Source organism: Apium graveolens, chromosome 4 (genome assembly GCF_009905375.1).
Source record: "Apium graveolens cultivar Ventura chromosome 4, ASM990537v1, whole genome shotgun sequence".
Lineage (NCBI taxonomy): Eukaryota > Viridiplantae > Streptophyta > Magnoliopsida > Apiales > Apiaceae > Apium > Apium graveolens.
Window position 1 is genome coordinate 190,106,040 of NC_133650.1, and position 24,427 is coordinate 190,130,466.

At 37.2% G+C, this 24,427-nt stretch overlaps 1 protein-coding gene across 1 annotated transcript; it reads right to left on the reverse strand.

The window, feature by feature from the left end:
• Window positions 1-5,252: 5,252 nt before the first annotated feature.
• Window positions 5,253-8,008, reverse strand: LOC141720495 (14 kDa zinc-binding protein). Its single transcript, XM_074522933.1, has 5 exons — window positions 7,851-8,008; window positions 6,876-6,933; window positions 6,166-6,255; window positions 5,679-5,796; window positions 5,253-5,584 (listed from the first exon to the last, which is right to left on the reverse strand). The coding sequence occupies exons 1-5, from the start codon at window positions 7,982-7,984 to the stop codon at window positions 5,517-5,519; spliced, it is 468 nt and encodes a 155-aa protein (XP_074379034.1). The 5' UTR covers window positions 7,985-8,008; the 3' UTR covers window positions 5,253-5,516.
• Window positions 8,009-24,427: the final 16,419 nt, after the last annotated feature.

The following is a 24,427-nucleotide window of genomic DNA, read 5'->3' on the forward strand; positions in this document are numbered from 1 at the left end:
ATCATTTGCACGTTAATTTGATTATACTACTTTCACAGTTTATAGGTCCTTCTGCATTCTTACATTAAAGTAAATAAGTGAGTAGTCGAATCAGTTTGAACGAAATGTACACGGAAGGTAATACATAATTTGACCAAGACAACATAACGATATGTAGAACTGAAAGAAAAATTTATAATACTGCATGACAACATTATGATAATCATGTCACTAGCAAATAATAAAACTAAACACAAACTTAACAACCAGAAACACTAAACTCATTGTTGAAGGAAAATTTATTAACTTATGGTTGTATTTCTCTTACTCATCATCGGACAATGAACAATCAGAAAGATAATCAGGACCTATAGAAAAATGATGGTACATCATTGCAGTGTGTAGGTCACCGTCTTCAACATACTCCTTACTTCTTGTTTGTAGCTCTTTACAATTTATGCGCATCCTCATTCAATTTTCTTCCTCTCTAGCACAGAATAACGTTATTTTCAACTTTTGAGGGGTGTCTCGCTGCATGTGTATGGCGCGTTGTTTTGGTATTCGTATTCCTTCCTCAACACATTGCCCAATATAACTTTGGAGGCATCCAACATGCCATTCTCACTCCCTATGCATCATGATTACCGAACTTCTTGCGTAACGTTCATTCGGATCCATTGAGTACCTAAAATTGTCATCACAAAACCATTTCCTACCAATTGCTCGGTTAATATCACCAGTTGTATAACTCATTATTCTTCAATTACTACATTGTGCCAATATTGACAAGACACTGTATTTATAACATAAAAAAACTTGATAAGCCACTTGATTTGACAATATTTTAAATATTCAAAGAACCATGACTTTCCCAATCATACATCATTGACTTGCATGTTATTTCTTCTGCATGATTTTATTACATGTAAACATTATCTGGAAGATAACATTTCACATGCCTCTCAATAATGACATATATGTTAAACATGACAAAAATATGCACTTGTCCATTCATACAGTAATGTAGGCCATTTATTGCATAACTTTATTTCATGTCAACTGCATTTTCACATGCTTCGTAATAATGTTACTTTTACAATTATTCATCCAACAAAGTTTCCTATATAAAATATTAAGCCATATGCAAAATGGCTCATAACATTACTACAATGTCATATAACATAAATCACAACTGCTTGCTCATAGAACGAGATGATGATTATCGTAGTCTTAGGGTTAGTGATGCAAAGGAGTACTTTGCCGGTGTACGTCGTGAATGGGATTATCGATGCGAAGAATCCTACCGGCTAAGAGATGACCTGATTACTACAGGTGTAAGGGTTCCGGTTCATCAATCCCTAACAATATATTCCGAAGCAGGGGAAAGTCCTACTTGGTCATAATTTAGGAGAAAAGTGATTAACGTTGTGGCACATATTAGGAAGGAAAATAATCGAATGTTGTTGCGTAGGAGTCGTCACTATATGTTTCAACTGGCGCAAGATTCACTCCGCGCTTTTGGGAGAGAGCTTATAGAAGCGAAGTAACACAACCTATTACAAAACAGAACTACCTTTCCGACGATTATATGTCCGATGATTCCCTTTGATTTATTTGTTCTCCTATTTCGTACCTTATTATATTTATGTATGTATTTATTTATTAATGCAAACTTAACTTCAAACACAAATCAGAACGCATAACATCAGATTAACTCACCAATTTCACTTCCAATATATTGTACTTCAAATGTTGTTAAAGTAGTTCACAAATGCTTGTTCAGGAGCCTATTAAACATGTTTTTTTTCTGTGATTAAATTTAAAATTATTGACCCATACTAAACTATTTATATCCTACTTCGATATAGGCCAAAAAAATGAATTTTGGTTTTAATTGCAGTTAAAAAACACACAGTTACATAATAATATGAAAATAGAACACGTTACATTGTCCATGGACAACGATAACATGATACAGAAATAGAAACTAGTACATGCAACAATACAAATATTTATTAACCAGCAATATAGCAAGCAGATCATTCATTTGTATCATCGGAGTCATCATCATCTTCATTATTGTTCTAGGTGTGGGAGTCGATTAACGCCTTTAATATCTGCAATTCCCTCGTCGCCTTCACATTTTCGCGCTGCAAATCAAGAATTCTTGCACGGTGGGCTACAGTATCTATGTTAATTTCTTCCCTGAGCATTTCAATGAGACATGTTGCACGGGGTTCAAATGGATCCTCGATCTAACGTTCGTAAATGCAAACACCGTCAGGACATTTGATAAAACGCGTGCCTGCATCAATACCCTTCCAGTAATGCACTATAACAGCTACTTTCTTACAAAAACAAAGGTCCATATTTGGGAGTGAAGACATAATTACTTTTGATGTGTGTGACTTCATGAGGTTGTAACTCTCTATTCATAAGTGATTTGGTAAAGAATACATAATTTACAAATTTTGTCACAGGTGTGATGCTACTTTGAATGACCGTTCACAGGAAACAACAGGCTACAAATCACTGATAAAATTAATCCAAACACGCAACAGACTATTCATGACCTTTTATGTAATTCAGACGCACAACAGAATACAAGTCACTGATAAATGTAACCACTCAAATCTTATCTGCAACAGCAAGCAATCACAGTGATTTTTTTCAAACTTCAATACACACATTGAGTAGTCATTTCAAATCAATTGAAGAAGGAAGCATGTGACCTTTGCTGACTATTCATGACAGCATAAAGCAAATTGCTTCTGCAATTTTGAAATAGTTAACCCAAAGTGACGTGCCAAAACAAATATGTGATAAAGTATGGCAAAAGATTTAGGCACAATGCTAACATTTCCTATGTACGTCGCAAATCCAAATGTATTCAAACTTGCATGTGACTTAAAATATACTATACTGAGAATAGTAACCACTACAAAATTACTTATAAAAGTAACCACCAAAATCTTATCAACAACAGCAAGCGATATAAAATCTTTATTCGCGTGTTGAAGTGACTATACAATTACAGTGACATATTTTACTGAATGACCCACAAATCTAAGAGGATAAGAAGTGAATCCAAAGGGATTCCGACTTGGATGTGACTTATTATTTACTTTAACTGATAAAAGTAACCACTACGAATCACTGCTAAAAGTAACCACTGAAATCTTGTCAACAACAGGGACAATTTCAAATTGCTTTGTTCAATCTTCATTCACGTGTTAAAGTGACTATACAATAACAATAATTTCTTGCAAACTTTATATACAAAGTGAGTAGTCAATTCAAATTAATACAATCAAAATGCATGTGATTTCTGCTTTAATTCAGATAACATGTTGAAAATTAAATCAAAGGGATAAAATGACAATCAAAAGTTATGACCACAAAATCTGCTAGGATAAGATGTGAATCCAAAGGGATAAAGTTGCTTTAAATTCTTCCCTATGAATAGCAGTTTTCAATTGTCATTTCTAGCATAAGTTTATAATCTCATACATATTTATCTTAGCCATTGCTGTGATGGAGAGGCAAGAAATGTGTTTCTGTGGCGTGGAATCTGAGATATCTAATATGTGGACCGGTGAATATGCCGGTAGGCGTTAGGAGCAGTGTGCTAGCCGGAAGTGTGCTTACTTTGTTTGGATCGATGAGCCGCTAACATGTCGTGTTTTGGAAGCTGTTCAACGACGCTCGAATTTAATTAATTCGTCCCTAGTTGTTTTCAAGCTAGAAATTGTATTTTCAAGTATTGTTGCTTTGAAGTTATTGTATTTTCAAGTTTTAGTTTTCAAGCTAGAAGTTGTATTTGAGATAACAAAAATTTCTTATTTAGTAATATCAACTTAACTATTCTATATTTGCTACTTTTTGTTTGTTTCAAACCAGAAAATAGAAACAACATTCCTAAAAGTTGTATTTCAAGCTACTTTCTGATGAAATTCCAAATTTAGTATGCTCAGTCTATGAAAAATATATTTCCCAATTTACTGTATTATTTTCGAGAGTTTATCTAACATTTTCCTTATGCTTTCTTACCATTTTTGGGGGGTTAAAGCCTATTTATCTGACTGTTTTTTTTATTAAAATTTGAATTTTTTGGTCAAAGTATTATACAAATATTACTATATAAAATCACAAAATTTAAAATTTGGAGTAAATTACTATATTTTCAAAAAATTTAGAAATCACTCGTCATTATACTTGTTCAGATTTCCTTCTAAGGAACCTTTTTCGGGTATTAACAAATATATATGTATTAATTTTTTTACCCGAATTTTTATCGTCAAAGTGGAAGTACTGTACTTTAATACAATATTAGACAAAAAATATATATTTTATAAAGACATTATACTTAATAATCCTCCCAAGACCCTTATCGACCATTATTTTTTAAGTCTTGGTTGAGTTGGGCCGGGCAGTGGAAATAAAAAAAAAATAAAACACACTACGCACAGAAGAATCTATAGCCACTAGAAGTGGCATAGTAGACCACTTTTGCAATTTTTTGTTCAGCTAGCCTAGTTTTGCACACGATGAGCTCAAGTTGCCCAGAAATGCAACGAAGCCCTCTGCTTCTGTTAAGAAAGGGAAATGGGTACTATGTTTAATAGTGTGAAAGTAAGGGTTGAGATGATAGTGGAGGTACCACGAGGCACTTCCTATATCAACAAAAGGTTTTCAAATGGCACAATCAGGATACGTATTAATTTTCCCATAAGTATAAATGGAAGGGGACACTAGAGAAAGAAAAATACCACAGAACCTAGGATTTAATGTCCAGTTTATGCAGTTGGGCAGAAATGGCCTGGATGAGAGTAAGAGTGAAGGTTTGGGGTTTAATTTTGTACAATTTTGAAGCAACAAAATATCATTGAACTTATAAATTAAATTAGTTGTGCCAATTATTTTTTTAATTAGTTCTGGATCATTGTACATCATTATGTCACCCTCAAGTAGGAACCCAAATGAACACAATCACATCTTGTTCTAAAATGGAGGATTTCTACAGGAGTACAAGAACAAGTACTCCGTCCAAGGAGTAATTGATACATTTGCAAGGGCAGCACAATTTTGACTTCGTGCTACAAACAAATGAACTTCTTGTTAGCACTTATTTTCCACTCCAAAAGTCCTGAAATCACATTCCGAGCCCCGTAATCATATTCCTCAGATATCTGGCACGTGTTTGAGTCTTTCCTCTTTTTTTTCCTTCACACTAGCCTGTTCTACCTAGAGTTTAGGCTACAAGCTTCCATAAATTTAAATAATAAAGGTGCAAATTATAAATTCTTTATTCAACAGTTTGCCTAAAAATATATAATAACAAGTTTAACCCAATTAAAGTCGCATGGAGCTTGATTATAGCCTTCACCAGATTTAGGTGCTACCACCATCTAGTATCCAGGCAAATAAGAAATCCTTTGTTTATAGCTACAGATCCTTTATTCGTGGTTTTAATCACTGATTTAAATTACTTTTCTGCTGTCATGTGAGAGTAGAAGGGACACAGCCATGATAACTTCTTAGCCTGGAGGCCAGTTCATCTGACGTCCTCCAATGACATGAACATGAATGTGATAAACAGATTGGCCTGCAATCATCAAAAGTCAAAACAACTATAATAAGTCCAGGAAAATACATAGCTTTTATAGTTATACATAATGGATCAATTTGAAGATACTAACATCCACTTGGTCCGTCATTTATCACTATTCGGAAGCCATCATCAAGACCTTCTTGTTTCGCAACAAGCTTTGCAGTGTAAAGAAGCCTACCAAGAATTTCACAGTGCCTCTCCTCTGCCTGTAGAATAAAATAAGCATACATAACATAGCACTGAATAAGTAGAATTTTGGCTTGTAAAGACCAAAAGAGTTCTTAGTTTCCATCTAAACCAGACAAGTCTGACATTAAAACAAGATGGTGCGTCCAGAAGAAACTAAAATCAAACTCTAGCAGTGGCAAATTGTGAAATGCTATTGATGTGCTGGATTCAGTGTTACTGGATAATTTAGAGTTCAATCTATAAGCTGTTTGAATTTAAAAAAGTCTTTGAGCGAACAAAGTCATGACTCTCTCTCCAATAAGTAAAGGAATACATCTTTTTTTTTTGATAATTAAGTAAAGGAATACATCATATGTTCTAATAATGTAACTGTAATCAAAGGATACCTTAGAGAGGCCAGTCAAGCCATCCCTCACTTTCGGGATAACTAGGATATGTGTAGGTGCTTGTGGAGCGATGTCCCTAAAAGCGAGTACCTTCCAGCAAATATATGTCAAAAAAATAAAAATATTAACTGAACTATACAATAATCACTATGTTCTATATTAAAGGAATGGAAGGTTAAGATAAAGTGCAGAATATAGACTGAGCAGTGCTTTGAACTATGTAAAGGTATTTATCTGTAAATTAAAGGGGAAAACCACGAAGTTCGGCACTTTCTTAACAATTAGATGTTTGAACTGGAAGGTATGGAAATACAGTGAGGGGCACAGAATAAGAACACTTGAAAAGGAAATAAGTTAGTCTGATACCTTTTCCATATCTAATGCATGAACGTTACATTACAAGAGGATCAAGGTTTCTTCTATTCCTCAGATTAGAAAATACCAAAAAATGATGATCATAAAAAACTTTTAATAACACAGTAGTAAAAGAAGCATTCAGATGTCAAGTCTGGAACTTGAGAACAAACAGAGGCTTTACTAAAGCTTCAAGCACAGCCAGGAAACAAATAAATATAATGTAAAAGCTAATTTGTAAAATTACAACATTTCAAGATTCCGCTATGTAATAATAATGTCACTCTTTCATCGATCACACGGTGATGAGTATTGCTCTTAATAGAAGTTTTAAAACAGTGTAGAATTTTTTTTACCTTATCATCCTCAAAAACCACTGTCGACGGAATTTCCTTGTTAATTATTTTGTCAAATCTGCACATTAGAATGATGACATGATTGAGCAGAGTCGGCAGAACTTCTGACTGGAAATTATATGTTGATTATATGAAAACCTAAACCCTTGGCAAACTAAAAACACATAACAGGGCAGCTTTAAGAAAAGATGACTTATTAGCACTACTATCCACATACATAGACAATGTATATTATATGTTGTTATCAAGTATGTTTGTAACTACTTATGAGTCAATTTTTTTTTGCTAAATGATACGAGTCAGATCAAAGCCGCTGACTCAAGAATTATGTCATCTATACATATTTATAACGAATGACAAAAGTTCTACCTCCCACACGGGCAAATATGTTAGAATAATTACACAACCAACTAAAAAATCAGAAGCTTTACAGAAAATGACTCTGATTATTCCCTACAACACGAACAATCTTAAAAAACGGAGATATGGGCAAGCCATTGGAAAAAACTTGCCACACTTCATTGCATTGATTAAAAATACGGTATACCACTCTACCCTAGAAGAAGTTAACATTAACATTAACCCAGTCCGTACTTGGTAAAGTCAGATTAGTTCAGTTCTTAAATAACAACAAACTTGAGTACGAACTTGATTTTCTACCACATATTCAACATAACCAAGAAAAATCAGAAAAAGATGCCTACAATGTGCGGTATTATCCTATTAGAAACCATACTACCATTCAAAATCTAAAATCCTATTCGAGCAGCTAAAATCGAACATTTTACAATCAAAACAAAAAAAAACATCATCACTGAACTACAGACACACATGTACATAATGTTACAACTAATTAGTTATTAGTTTAATTAACATAATACTAGCAGTGAATGATATTTGTGTATTAGGGTTTGATAAGAATATGTACTATAATTTAAAGACATAAATATATAAATTAAGAAAGAAGACACATACATGGTGGGGGAATCAGAAGGAACAGCAGTGAGAGCAGCGTCTTTCTCGGAAGTCGTCATGGAAGCTTGTCGGAAATGTACCGGCGGTGACAAATGAGAGGACACTACTTGTACTCTCTTTTCTATTCTTTTCATTTATTATATATATAATATAATAATGTTAATATTACCTACCCCTATACTTGTGCCATTTCATCCACCATACAAATAATTTTTACTGGTTAAACTAATAATTATTTTCTATTTTTGCAAACTTAAACTTGCTTCTACGAATTTATTTTCTATGTTCGGATGAAAAAGTTCCTTCTAAGAAACACATATTTGCAGCAATGGATAGTCCATAACATCATTCCCTGGATTGTATTCTACACATTTTCTAGATAATTAGTATTCTCTTTATTTCATTCAATCTTATATATTTTCTTTTTTAGACCGAACTCTCAATTCCTCCCCGTCTAATTTATAGTATATAATTATAATAAGTTGAATTTTTAATATTGAGATAGCTAAGCCTTTGTTTATTAATACTGTTAAAAATTATTGTACTGTTAGAACAAATACTTGTGAAAAAAGTGATGATTTAAAAATCAGATAACCGTTTAGTAATTTTTTTTTACATATTTATGTTTTGATATAAAAATTAAAAATAATATTTCTTTTGCTCAGATTTGATGATAAAATCAGTATTTGCTTGCCATAAAAAATGAATAACGGTTTTACAAAAGGACGGCGACTTACACCTGCTTAAAGGCCTCCGTTTTTAAAGTAATACAAAACGAATCAAAAACAGCCAAAATGATAAAGAGGTGTTCAGAATAGAAAAACTGGTAATTTAAATTTTGTGAATTTCGGAATTGCATCCCAAACACTGTTCACAAAAAGGGAAAAATGAACAGGCACGAACGTCATCGCGTTTAGTATAGAACTGAACACGCATTTGTCAGATGATGTGTTTCCCATTTACACTAAAAACACCGCAACTCTTCTTTTTTCCTTTCAAACCACTTGCACCTTCTTTGCTTCCCCTCTTTCTTTACTTCGTCTGATCCCCCACATCTTTTCTCCCCCTCTTTCTTTACTCCCACTTTTTATCTGATACCCCACCCTTTTTTTTTATCTCCAAATCTCACCTAAAACACACCCAAACACAATCCTCTGCTTTAATCATGGTACATTACTTTTTTACAAATCTTATAATTCTGCATAATGTTTTTATGAATTATTATGGTTATAACTATTGTTGGTTAGTATAATTTATTTGCCAATACTAGAATGATATTATATGTTGTTCAAGGATATGTTAATTATTTTAGTTCATCATAATTAATGATACATAGTGATAATTATTGATACTTAATGAGAATTAGTGATACTTAGCTATACAATTTTGTGAAAATATGAATTTTAAAAGATAAATCATGATATGAAATTAAAAAATTAAATTCGAATTTAGATTTAAAAGATAGCATTATTTGTAATTGTTAAAAAATGAAGAATTTAATGGAAGTTTAGGGGATAAGTCGAAATTATTAAAAATATATAATTGGATTTGGATTTAAAAATTAGAATAATTTAAAATTATATTTAAATATTGATGATAAGGAATAAAATAAGGCCTGAATATGTAATTAATATGGCATTAATTATATCGGAATTAAGCCAATAACCAGGCCCATTTGAGAAGGCTCGAAACCCTGAATATTAATTAATTTCGTAATTAATTAATAAGGGATAATTCAGCTGATAAGATGAGTCCTAGAGGTGAAATAAATCCTTGTAGATTGCCTCCAAGGAAACTCGTGGGATAAGGAATCAGCTTCCTACCTCTTAGGACTCCAAAGTCCATTCTAATTCTGAGAATTGCCACCAGGTCTCCTAACTCAAGTCCAATTCAAGGACTCCCAACTCTATATAAGGGGCCTCACCCCACTAATCAGAACAATGTTTTTGACTTGATCCTTGGCAATTAACAAGGTACGTAGGCATCTTGTTAAGGCAGATCGAGTCACGAAACACAAGAGCAGTCAAATCGAGCCTCGAAACTCATGTTCCCTAGTAATAAATACAGCAATTATTATACCTTAGTTTTTGATCCATAACATTTGGCGCCGTCTGCGGGAAACACAACAACAACCATGACGAGAACACGGAGAGGAAGCAGCATCCTAGAAGGAGGAACACCCGCGGGAACAACCCAAACGATTTCATCAACCGTGGAGGTACCTCCTCATTCAACCTATGTATCCACAAAGAAGGGCTGTAGTCCCAAGAGCTGATCCAAAAAATCTTTTTCCCCTTGGAGATCCTGATGATCCTACTCCACCATTCACTGAAAAGATAATGAATGCCCATGTATCAAGGAAGTTCAAGATGCCCACTATCAAAGCTTATGATGGCACGGGAGATCCCGCTAATCATGTCAAGATATTCTATAATGCAATGTTGTTGCAGCCCGTGAATGACACTATTAAGTATCGGGCATTTCCTCAAACCCTGTCGGGTATGGCTCAAAGATGGTATAGTCGTTTGCCCCCGAACTCTATTGGGTCCTTCAGAGAATTAAGTCAGGCTTTTATTAAGTAGTTCATCAATAGGAGAGTGCATGAGAAAAGTTCAGCATCCCTCATGAGCATTGTGCAGGGAGTGAAGGAATCCTTGAGAGACTACCTGAATCGTTTCACAAAGGAAGTTTTAAAAATGCCGGACTTTGATGACAAGGTAGTCATGATAGCACTGCAATAGGGAACTAGGGATGAGTTCTGCAAGATGTCCTTGGCCAAGCGCCCCCCTGAAAGCATGTTGCAGCTCCAAGATAGGGTCGGGAAGTACATCAAAGTGGAGGAGAGCATGAGGAAGTCAATAGTAAGTAACGAGCCCACTGGAGGCAAGAAGCGAAAAACTGATCTGGAATATATTGCTAAGGACAAGTATCCCAGAACTGAGTAAAACCCTGATTCAACCCCAAAGAAGGGAGGACCTGGGCAAAAGTTCACTGAATACGCTAAGCTGAATGCTCCTAGAAGCCAAATCTTGATGGAAATCGAGAAAGATCAAGATATTTGTTGGCCTAAACCCTTGAAGGCTGATCCTGCCAAGCTAGATAAGAGCAAATATTGTAGATTTCACAAAGATGTTGGTCATGACACCGATGAGTATAGGCAACTGAAAGATGAAGTAGAATTCCTCATTCGAAAAGGAAGATTGAACAAGTACACTGGGGAAGGAAGACACGGGAATGATAATGGGAGAAAGAACTTTGAAGATCATAGGAGGGACCAAGACGATCAGGGACGAAATCCCCAGCCTAGGGGACCATTTATAAATGCAATCTTTGGAGGATCGCGACCCTGAGGGCCTGTGATAAACTCAATTTTTGGAGGACCAACTGCTGGCGGGTTATCCAGGAACTCGAGGAAAGCGTATACCAGAGAGGTTATGCATATTGTTGGGGAATCCCCGAAGAGGGCCAGGACAGGAGAAAAATGACATTTGATGATTCTGACTTAGAGGATGTGAAATTTCCTCATGACGACCTGCTGGTCATAACACCAATAATAGGGAACAACCCGGTGAAAAGGGTCCTTGTAGATAATGGTGCTTCAGTGGATATCTTGCTCCATGACACCTTTTTAAGGATGGGTTATAATGATTCCCAATTGACCCTAACCGACATGCCAATATATGGATTTGCGGGAGTAGAGTGCCCCGTGGAAGGGATAATCAAGTTGCCAACAACCATAGGTCAGGAACCAAGGCAAGCAACACAGATGTTGGACTTTGTGGTGGTGAAGGCTAGTTCAACTTACAACGCTGTCATGGGAAGAACGGGGATACATGCCTTCAAGGCAGTCCCTTCTTCCTACCATTCAGTAATGAAGTTTCCCACCCGGAATGAGATTAGAGAAGAAAGAGGATATCAAAAAATGGCTAGGAGTTGTTATGTGGCCTCACTGAGGGCATATAGAGTTGGGGGGAAGGTTCTGCCTATTGAAGATCTGGATATCTGAGAGAATGAGGAGAAAAGAGGGAAGCCAGCAGAAGACTTGGTTTCGGTTCCTTTAACCCCCGAGCATCCTGAGAAGGTGACTTTCGTTGGAGCCACACTAGAGGAGCCCCTTAGAGGGAAGTTGGTGAAATTTTTGCAAGAAAATAGTGATGTGTTTGCATGATCAACAGCTGATATGCCAGGAATAGACCCGAAACTGATTACTCACAAGCTGAATGTGGATCCGAATCGGAAGATAGTGAAGCAAAAGAAAAGAAGTTTTGCTCCAGAGAGGCAAGAAGCTATAAAACAGGAAGTGGAGAAGCTCTTAGAGGCTGGTTTTATCAAGGAGATACAATTTCCAGAATGGTTAGCAAACTCTGTGATGGTAAAAAAGGCCAATAGAAAATGGAGGATGTGTGTGGACTTCACTGGCCTAAATGATGCATGCCCGAAGGATTGTATTCCGTTGCCAAGGATAGATACTTTGATATATGCCACTGCTGGACATGAGATGCTGAGCTTCATGGATGGATTTAGTGGATACAATCAAATCAAGATGCACAAGGATGACATCCCAAAGGTATCATTCATCACTGACTTTTGTGTTTATTGTTATCTTGTAATGGCTCAAGAATGCAGAAGCCACCTATCAAAGGTTGGTAAATAAAATTTTTAAGGATCTTATTGGCAATACCATTGAAGTTTATGTTGATGACATGTTAGTGAAGAGTCTAGTAAAGACTGACCATATAACCCATTTAAGGGAAGCTTTCGAGGTCCTGAGATATCACAAAATGATGTTAAATCCTGCAAAGTGTGCTTTCGAAGTGGGATCTGGAAAGTTCTTGGGATTGATGGTCTCCATGAGAGGAATCGAGGCCAATCCCGATAAAATAAAGGCAATACTGGACATGGAGCCACCAAAGACTATCAAAGATGTTCAAAAGCTCACTGGAAGGGTTGTTTCATTGGGGCGATTCATCTCCAAGTCTAGGGACAAGTGCTTGTCGTTCTTCAAGTCCTTGAAGAAGGTTAAGGATTAAAGAAATATATGGCCATAAGGCATTCGAAGAATTAAAGAAATATATGGCCCATGCCCCATTATTGGCCAAGCCAGCTCTGAATGAAGTTTTATACTTGTACCTGGCCGTTTCAGAAAATGCCTTGAGTGCTGTATTGGTTAAAGAGGAACTTAAAGTCCAGAAACCCGTATACTATGTTAGCAAAATTCTGCATGGAGTTGAGTTGAATTATTCAACTATTGAGAAGTTTGCTTTAGCCTTGTTAATGGCTTCAAGAAAGTTACATCCTTACTTTTAGGCTCATCAAATTGAGGTGCTAACAAATCAGCCCCTGAGAAATATTATTCATAGTCCCAAGGCTAGTGGGAGGCTGATCAAGTGGACAATAGAGCTGGGAGAATTCGATATCAAATATAAGCCACGTACGGTAATAAAAGCCCAGGCATTGGCTGACTTCGTAATGGAATGTACCATACCCAACCAAGAAGTCGGGGGGCAGAAAGATACTATACCTCCAAACACAGAAGGTGATAAAGGGGACAAAGAGAAGGAAGTTAAGGAAAAGGAATATCGGGTCCTCTATTTTGATGGAGCATCAAAAACAAATTCAAGTGGAGCAGGTTTGGTTTTACAAAGCCCTGATGGGTTCTTAATTGAATATGCTATGAAGTTAGACTTTCCAACCACAAACAATGAGGCAGAATATGAAGCTCTGATAGATGGCCTCGGCCTAGCAGGGACACTGAGAGTCAAGAACTTGAAGGTTTGTGGAGACTCGAAGTTGGTCATATCCCTGGTGAAGCGAGAGTTTGAGGCAAGAGATGATACGATGGCTAAGTACGCCCGCCTAGTGAGGGATGTGATGACCCAATTCGATGAATGCTATGTTGAGCACATTCCAAGGGAGGAAAATGCTAAGGCAGATGCATTATCAAAGTTTGCTTCATCTGAGATAGAGGAAAGTTCAGGAGTGTATACTTTCGCGTTCTGAAGACACGGAGCATTGATGTTAAGCTTGTACCTCCTATAGGTCTAGGGGCGTCATGGATAGATCCCATTAAGGCCCATATTCAAACCGGTTGGTTGCCAAATGATGCTACTGAAGCCCGAAGATTGGTTGTTCGAGCACTGAGATACTCCTTGATAGATGGAATTTTGTATAAAAGATCTTATGTGGTTCCTTACTTAAGATGTCTCAGGCCCGATGAGCCACGCTTGGCTCTTGAGGAAGTACATGAAGGTATCTGTGGGCAACACTTGGAGAGCAGGGCACTAGCTCATAAGATAACCCGTTTAGGCTTCTATTGGCCCGAGATGATGACCGATGCCAAAAAATATGTGAAGAAGTGTGATCGTTGTCAGAAACATGCACCTGTTGTTCGACAACCCCCCGAGATGTTGACTTCTATCAACTCTCCCATCCCCTTTTCCATGTGGGGAATGGATATACTTGGACCTTTCCCAATGGCCACGACACAAAAAAAGTTCCTGATTGTAGCCATTGATTATTTTATTAAGTGGATTGAAGCCAAACCTTTGGCCAAAATCACAACTAAGCAGGTTGCACAATTCCTGTGGGAAAATATCATGTGCCGGTATGGAATTCCCTGCATCCTAGTCACTGACAATGGAACACAGTTCAACAATGAGGAATTCAAGAAGTATTGTGAGGAGAATGAAATTGAATTACGATTCACTTCTGTGGCACACCCGCAAGCCAATGGGCAAGCGGAGGTGGCGAATCGAATAATCCTGGATGGACTAAAGAAAAGGATCGAGAAGTTGAGGAATAACTTGGTGGATTAAATACTCCCATTACTATGGGCCTATAGGACTACCTGTAGAGTCACGACTGGAGCAACTCCCTTCATGTTAGCATATGGGGCAGAAGCGGTTGTTCTTGTAGAGATATCACATTCCTCTCCCAGGATTCAAGCTTTCAATGCTGAGGAAAATGAGGAAGGGAAAAGGTTAGCCCTGGATCTAATTGATGAAGTATGAGATGAGGCACATGCGAAGATAGTGGAATATCAGAAAAAGGCTTCGTTCTACTACAACCTAAGGGTTAAGGAAAGGTTCTTCAAGCAAGGTGACTTAGTCCTGAGGAAGGTGGAAGCTTCTGGAGTTGGGAAGAAAGGGAAACTTGCCCCAAATTGGGAAGGATCATACAAGGTCAAAAGTGTTCAAGGTAGAGGAACTTACAAGCTTGAGACTATGGATGGTTTTAAAGTCCTGAGAACTTGGCATGCATAAAACCTGAAGATTTACTATGTGTAAAATGGTTGAGCACGATTCTCACTTGTCAAGATGACAAGTAGGTTAAAAAGCACCTTGAAGCTTTGCTTGCTTAGGATTTACATGTTTTAGTTTTATTTTGAGGTTTATTAAGACTTGTATAAGGGATGAATCTTGACAATTTGTGAAACTTAGAAAGTTTTCAAAATATGTTTGAATCTCTGTGACATGGCAAATAAACTAAGTGCATGAGATGGAAGCATAAAGTTCGTTAAATAAAGTTGGTTCAAATAAATAATACAAAGTCTGATAAGCAAAATCTCAAAGATAAGATAAAATAAATAAGCCACGCAGGGATAGAAAAGCTCTAAGGAGCAGAGGTGCCCTCAGCATCCATATCATCGTCTTTGCCGCTCTCGCTGGAAGTCTCAGTAGTCCCGGATGAGGAAGAGCTATCATTTGCAGCAGACCCAAAAGATGACTCAGGAGGAGGAAGAAGCGGGTCCTGAGGGATACGATCCGAGATAACCACTCGGGTGCGGAACCTTTGTAGTAAAGCCTCGTCGTCAGGGCAGACATAGTCCACTGGGTTAATATTAGGGAAAGCCTCGTTCACGGTCCCAAGGGCCGTGTCCCAGCCAGTCCTAAAAAACCCATGGAACACCGAGTCGTCCTTCACCCTCATAGACTGGGTAAACTCCTCCGAGTCTAAGTAGTTGTCAATTTCCTTGTCTTTCTCAGCCCTTAGTACAACTAGCTCAGCGTTGGACTCTCCGAGCTCCTCCTCCTTACGCTTCAATTTTCTCTCCAAAGCGGCGTACTTCTTCTGCTGCTTCCTGAGGGCATTATCAGCTTTGTCCGAAGCCCGCTTCTAAGATTCAGCTTGCCTCACAGCGCCTTGGAAGTAGGCGTTAGACTGAAACGAAATGATAAACAGAAATATAAGGCAAGTAAATGCTACAAGTAAAAAGAGAGTAAAATTGTAAGAAATAGTCATACCAAGGCCAATGACTGAGCTCCCATGAGCTTTATCCTCTCCAAGTTGGGAGTAGCTACCACATCGGTGAAGTCCTTAGGGGTTACGCTGTGGTAAGACCAATCCCAGGCATGCTTGGTGGATCTAACCATGGTATCCCCTCGGCGGAATTCCCAAAGAGGCTGGAAAGCTCCAGTAGCAGCAGAGACAGGAACAACAGCAGAAATAGGGGCATTGTGGGCGCCAACTCCCTCAACAGGAACCTCCACCATGGGCTCCTTATACTTCCTTAAGAAGCTAGGCTCTGTAGCCTTCCCTCGAGTATCCAGTCCCGCAAGGCGAGCTTTCTTCATCCTCGCGGTCTCCTCAACAAGAGGCACGTTGTCTTCATTAATTTCCTTAGCAGCTACAAAAGCAAGAGAAAAACAAAAATAAGTGGTGTGAATAATGCATGAAAGAAAATAAAAACGAGAAGGGAAGAAAAATACCCTGTTGAGAAACTGAGGAGAGTCCTACGTGGATAAGGGAAAACTCCTCTAAAAGAGCTGACAGTGGCACCATCATCCCGAGTAAGCTCATCATAAATGATAGTTTCCTCGGGGGTTAGGTGAATGGATTTGATGCTACCATCGCTAACCTTCCTGAAGGAAGATCTGAAGAGGGTACCCCAGTCTCCATTCTCCCACCTTAACCCGAAAAAACTACTCCTCCAATGTTGGTTATTGTCGGGAATGGAGGCAGTGTTAAAAATGTGCTTACACTTGGGCCTTTGTTTAATGTAGACCCAAACACAGATGCTCGAAGAACTGTTATAACACTGAAAGATTTTCCTAAAAACTGCCACTGATAAAGGAAAACCTTCCCTAAGACAACAAACTATGAAACATAAAATGTTCCTCTAGGCGTTTGGAGGAAGCTGACTGGGGTTAATTTGCAAGTCTGCTAAAAGGTGGGGAATGAAAGGATGAAAAGGAAACCTAAGCCCGGCATCAAGGGCATCTGTGTAAACAAAAAGAGTGTCAGGTTTCCAAAGGCAAGTACGATCGCCACCGGCAAATGGAACTAGTCTAAGAGAGGGACGAACATTATAACGTGCGTTTAACTTATCATAATCTATATTGTGCCATGTGTTGCAATGATCGAAAGAGTCAAGATGTGCAGTTGAGGGATATTCGTCCCCCTAATATTAATCATATCTAACAAAGACATGTAAGAAGAGCGGGTTTCGATATCTTTATCTCGTTTTGAAGCTGAGGCAATCTTGGCCGCTCTCTCAGTACCCTTGTCTGCCATTAATGGAGGAGGAAGGAAGCTTTGAAACTTGAAAAAGGCCGAAAAAGGCTAGAGAGTTGGCCGGAAAACTCTAAGGAGAGGAGTGTCGAGAGTGGGGAGGATAGAAGAGATTGGAGTTAAGTGAAGAATGAAATGAGAAGTGTAAGGAAATCACACTCTCATCTCACCCTTATATAGCCAAAGGAAGGCAAGTTGGGCCTTAAAAAAGCCCATTTGGGCCCAAAAATAAGGAGATTCTAGATGTTCTAGGAAATTCTTGGAAAAATTTAAGTTAAAAACTTAAATTAATACAATATTTTTGGAAATTCCGGAAGAATCCAGAAAAAACTCAGAAATGCTAGAAAATTCTGGAATGTGGGCTTAAGAATGAAGGTCCAGCCCAAATTTTGTCAGGCCTGGGATTATTAAATCCTAATAAAAAGGCCCAATTCAGGAGAAATAATAAAGTTAAGTCTTGTTGGGCCTGGAAATAAATCAAGCCCAGATAAGGGCCCAAATATTCAAATCAAAGCCATGTACCAGGGTCCAAAATCTGGAAGAAAATATATATTATGAATATTATCTTCAAAAACCAGGAAAAACAAGGGGCCCAACTGAAAAGCCTATAAAAAAAAATGGGCCGAAGGAAGCCCAAATATTTGAAAGGCCCAGCAAAAAGGCCCAAGTTAGAAAATATAAAACCAGATCTTATTGGGCCTTGGAATATAAAAAGCCCAACATGGTCCAAATTAGAAAAAGACCCATTAAAAGAAACCCAGTAAGGGGTTGGACCAAAAGAAAAGCCCAGAGAAAAAATGGGCCAAAAAATATATAAAAATCCTGATCCTATTCGATCAGAATTCTTATTGAATCTCTGGTCGAATGGATGAGGTCAAAAATGCATTCGACCAGGGCTAAAAAGGGGGATAAATCGACCAAAATTTGACCCAATTCGACCATAAATTCTATTTGATTTCTAGTCGAAATGTTTGAGGTCGAAAGAGCTTCGACAATTGGAAGCTAAGGTTGCACCCTCCTTGACAATCAAGGAAATTATTGTAGCTGAAATTGCTCAAGGTGAGCCGGAAGATGAAAATGAGTTCTCTACTCATGAGGAACTTGAAGAGTTGAAAGATAAATCAATGGCTTACATGGCTTCAAAATTCAGTCATGTTAGATTTAGAAGAAAACCCAACTACAAGTCAAGGGGTTCATCTGGAAGATTTTAGAAAGGAAGCTACTCGTCAGGGTCAAGCTCTAGAGGAGGATACAATTCAAGCTAGGTAGACAAAAGCAAAACAAGATGTTATAACTGCAATGAATAGGGGAACTTTGCATCTGAATGCAGAAAGCCCAAGGCAGCAAAAAAAAAGGATTCCTATGAAAAGAAAGAAACTTACAAATATTTGAGGAGACATAATGAGAAGATAAAATAAAAGATGAATGCATATATGGTTAAGGAGAAAGGAAGATCATACATTGCTGAAGGAAAAAGTTGGGATGATACTGATTCGGATGAAGAGGAAGAATATGTAAATCTAGCTCTTATGGCGGACTCTGCAGAGGAATCACCACAATCATCTCAGGTTCCTGAACTTACCACTATTGATATATCTGAATCTGAATACAAATCTACTGTGCATGAACTTACTTTAGAATTGTATAATGTTCAGACAAGCATGTTTGCATATAAAATTGAAAATGGTAAGTTAGTTCTTAAAGATGAGAGTCTGATCTCGAGGAATAAAGAACTAGAATTACTTGTAGTTGTCTTGGAAGACCTTAGGCAGAAAAATGAGTACCTAGAGAATAAGGTTAAGTGCAACGCAGACATAGAAGCCATTCTTAGAACCCAAATTACTGATTTAGAATAGAATTTACAGTCCTTTAAGAATGCAGCTTTGATTCAGAAGGAGATAATATATAGTCAGAGGTTTAATTCTAAGACATCTATAGGACTTGACTATTTTAAGTTAGCAGGTAAGAAACATGTTGGTACATCATAGACAAATGTGTTTATCCCTGATAAGGTACCATAGGATGTTGTATCTCCACTGTTCACTTAACCTGTTTCAGAATCTTTAGATGAAGTAAGTTTGTTAATCAATGAGGAATTGATTATTAAGGATAAGAAGAAGGAGAAGGTAGAGGTATCCCCTAAGACACCTAAGGTTTCAGTTAGTAAGGTAAAACCCAAAACTGATCAAGGTAACAAGGTGGATAAACAAGGACCAGACACACTTGAGAAATCAGACACCATTTGAAACAGAATGAATTCAAGTCATTCAGTTATCTTCTTCAGCTCCCAACTGTATTTTACAAAGCACCATTAAGTTTCTAAACATATTATTATATTATTGAATTTATTATAGCTAATCATTTGATTGATTAGAGTGTAACAACTTCAAGATTTATATTAATAAAATAATATATTTCTCGAATTGTTTTGTGTCCATTTTCATTCCGTTTATTTAACGAAGAACTTGAAATGAATCGAAAAAGATTGTAGGTATCGTATTCAACCCCACCTTCTATGATACTTTGGGTCTAACACCATGATAAACCTTAATTAACACATACGCTTTGTATTTCAGGTGGAAGGTGAATAAAAGTTATATGGCTACCTAGAAAAATCATGCTTGTATAACTCGTTACGCCCTGGATGTTATAAGCCCGTTGGACAAATTTTAGGGACCCTACACTTAGGTTTATATATTGTATTATCCTGGTACTGTGGAGGTGGACTTGTGGTTCGCCACGTGTCCTTTATTATTTTATGATTGCATCGAGTGGAATTTTCCTAATCGAGTTACCAGATAGTTTGGGTATGTTCTGGGCATACCATTTACACATATGGGGCTTGTTCATACTTTGGTTGACTACATGTTAGAGCTTGATTATGTCTTCCTATAATAGAAATTTATTACTCAGTGGGAGCAGTGGGGAAATCGCGTACTATCACCCCCGAGATATACACCCGCTCATGGTCGATGTACTGATGAGTACTACACTTTGTTTCACCGTATTACCCGTCGCCACATTATCAATGTGGAGGCATGGAAGGAACATGATGTCTTTCAGGGATAATAGTCATTTTATACAACACACGGGCTCCCAACTGCTAATATGCATACTCAGGCTGAGGATCACACTGGATGGGAACCTTGGGGCCAGGTATTATAGCACCGAATATGATCACACTTCATATAGAGGGCATAATGGTGGAATAGATGGCTCAGTGGATGGATCAGGGGATTACTGCCCTGAGTTCATATTTGATCCATATAGTCATGTGACAGGAACGGATGTAGGGGATTGGTTGACATGGTTTACTCCTAATCTTGCTAGATGGACATATTTCCAAGGTGCATACATGGACGGTGCATGTACATATTTGCAGACTCAGTACCATACAAGTAGCTCTCACAAGGTGCATATGAGATAAATGTACGAGGCTTCTCCCCTCCGATTGGTAGTAGCTTCCAGTTTCAGCCCCATCACAGGCTCACGTTATTGATGTAGATGATCATGATTCTAGCTCTGACGATGGTGACGATCCGAGGAGGGGATCCCCTAGGGCTGTGAAAGGCCGGGGCAGGCGCTGTTACACAGGAACACATGTTCTACCTCATTAGAGTTTTTTTAGGATTTACCTTGTACTATGCTCCTTGAACTTCAAATATGTATTACAAATGTTTAAGTTGTGTTTATAAAATGTATTTTGATTGTTGAGTTAATTTTAGTTGTTCTCTCAAAATATAAAATGATGTTACCATATATTCAAACACACAACAAATTTAAATATCATACAAATTCAAAGACACTTAATTTTTTCACACACTACAATTTAAACACACTAAAAATTTAAACACGCTATAAATTTATAGAAAAATGCCCTTAGACATCGGTTATAAATTGATGTCTTTTTTTCAAACACACTACAAATTCAAGCACACTAAAATTTGAAACACACTACAAACTGAAGCACACTAAAATTTTAGATACACTAAAATTCAAAAAAAAGTATAGAAAGAAACACATTTAACATAAGAAGATAGGGTCTTGTTGTGGACGTAGTGGACACAATTTGCTTCTATTTATATGCCCTTCGTGGTTACAACAACTACACCTCTTCCTTGAACGAGACTGATCCATCTCGGTCCTAATTCGAACTGACTCACCCTTATCTTCGTGTTTTCGTCTTTTCTTTTTCAATGCCTCGTCAGCTAGCAAGGTACCATAAAACTATCATTGTATTGGCAAATTGAAGTTCTAATACTCTTGTGGTGGCAACGGTTGAATGACATGCTCCCTCAATATATTTAATTGGGCCAATATATGTTACTTCTCAATCCACTTCCTCCAGTCAATATTGTTTAACATGTAACTGATAATCACATGAGAACAAGGCATATGGTGGCATGCCCATTTCCGACATGTGCAATGCCTTTAGACATATCCATATTCTGCCTATTTACGCTCTTCCAACCTTCTTTCATTATATATCGTTTGATCATCATAGAGAAAATCCCTTATTGTAAATAAAATGTTTCCACCTTATGTGAAGTGGCCTTCTTCAAGATCTTCACAATCATTTCATTTGCACTTTCAGTGAATATTTAATTTTCTCCTATTGCTGCAACTGCTCTATTTCGTTCTGTATTGGAAGTCCTCACAATCTTGTAGAACAAGTACTTGATCATTGATGTGATGGGAAGAAAATGAGACATTCTAATGTTCCCATTGAATCCTTCCATAGTTTTTATGGTAGCCTCCCTATAATGAGCACCACCAACATCGTGAGAAATGGTCCACAATTTGGGCCTGATTGCAACAAGGTATTCCAAGGAAGGGGGTGAGATTTTGCCTATTCTTTTCATGAAGGCATCGTGTTTTCTGACTAATGGAGTAATTCCAGCAAGCCACATAAGCTCTTTCAACTCTTCTCCATCATGATGTGAACAAAAATTACTTTTCACATGGTATAAACAAAACCCGTGAACTGCATACGGTGGCACGAAGCCATCATCCGCATCCATCTCCATTCTTTGTAGTAATGAACATGATACCCATATTGATCGTTAACCATGTGGATAATATTTTTACAGGGACTTTAGGGCTCTCCATCACCTGTAGTTACAAAAAATTGATAAGTTCCATTTCATATAATTGTCGATCATATCATTGCCAAAACTGCTAAAATTTCACTTACACCGGGTTTCACCAGCTTTGCTATAAACCATACTGAGATTTTACTGTGACCTTGTGAGGCCGCTTCGATGCCGCAATCATGCGGGGTGTACCTAGATATTTCCCACTGCCCATACTTCTTTCGATACCCACCTCTCATACGAAACAGACAATTTCAGTGGACACATATGACAACTAGATGATCTGTATTACTTCTATAAACATTGTTTCTCCGATTGGAATTAATGTGAACCAATACAAACTTTATCATCAAAGTCATACATATGTCTGACACCAAGGTCAACAATTTCATAATTGAAAGCAAGACAACTACCAAATTGGTTGTTCACTACAACCTCTATATATTCTTCCTCTTGAAAACCAAGGTGCTCGTGGAACATACTTGGAACATGATGTTGACCATGGACCATAATAGAATCTATGGCTTGTTCATCCTCTTCATATCCATTACATCTTAAGTCTTCATTAACCTTGCAGCTCGATCCGCCACCAATATCTTCATTATCTTCATGAATGAGAGCCAAATCTCTCAATTCCCTGGACTAGAGCCTTTGAGACGGTTAATCATGGAAATAACCACCTTCTTCAACATGCATCTGCATGATACTCAAACTTTCATCAAAATCTTGGATGCTCGATCCTCCCAACTGATAATAGTTTTTGAAACTCCCGCAATGACTGCTCCTCCCATAATCTTCTAGAAAACTCATTTGTGTTTGTTCAAACTGAATATTAGGTGCATACAAAGATGATGCCTCTCTTTCAATTTTTTTCATGGTGATATACATGGAACGTCACCCATCCCATTGAGCAATGTCTAAGGGACTCTTAAAATCCTATTCACGTCCGAATTGCATGTAATGTGCCCCATGTAGTATTTCCTCACGACATTTTCGATCCTGAGTTATGGATATTTGAAGCTCAATTTTACGGTATACTCAGCAGAACTTATGTTCATCATTTTGTATACAATTTTGACCAGCTCTTCAAATGTTGTTCCCAAAGATATGTAGCTTTTAACTTTGGGATCAAAAGAATAATTGATATCATCATCTCTTATATATTTAGATTAATTAAGTGGTCTAAAATAAAGGGTCCAATACCATAATATTTGGTATGAGATTTGTAATGTGTAATACCATATTAAGAATCTGATTAGGGTTAATGGGATCTAATTAGGCTACTATATAAAGTACATAATATGGTCTTGGTCTCTAAGACTATTCGCAACCTCTACTTCACTATTCCCATCAGTTCGAGTGAGATATAGTTAGAGTCTGAATCAAGTATGCGGAAGATCAAGTCCCACAATCCATATTATTATTCATATCTACCCTCATGGAATCAGGTACGCTTATGTATTACAGCTTTTATGTAACCTTTATAATATCGCATAAGATGATCCTGATTATATATTTAGATTCAACAAGTGGTATCCGAGCCTATCTTATGTTGAATTATTAAGGTTGATCATAATTTTTTTATGATAATTTTTTTTATACCAATTAAAATTGTGTATGTAGCGTATTATGTAGTTTTCGGCTTGAAATTCATATGTATTACGTGAATTTATTATGATCAAGCCGTGCAACTGTTATTGATAGTGCATTATGTGTTAGTTTTTTTTTGGTACCTGGTATATGTTTAATTAGTAAACATGAACAAAGAAATCATATGTTTTGGTTTTGAAGTTTTTCAATGGTCGGCACATAAACTGTTGGGATTCATGATACAAACACAGCGGAAAAATAAAAACTAAATATGAAAAACGAAACCCCAAATGCAGGATCCATGCGAAACAAGACATTTAATTCAGAGATTAGATGTTTACCTTAATAAAACTTTCCTTCTGATTGTTATGAATGTACAGATCT

Bases quoted from the DNA above. Each gene is read 5' to 3' on its own strand.
- LOC141720495 (XM_074522933.1), bottom strand. From the start codon at position 7,984: ATGAAAAGAATAGAAAAGAGAGTACAAGTAGTGTCCTCTCATTTGTCA. The intron at 6,934-7,850 runs GTATGTGTCTTC...TCTAATGTGCAG, and splicing joins CCTTCTGATTCCCCCACCAT to ATTTGACAAAATAATTAACA. The intron at 5,585-5,678 runs GTTAGTATCTTC...TGATGATTGCAG, and splicing joins AAATGACGGACCAAGTGGAT to GCCAATCTGTTTATCACATT.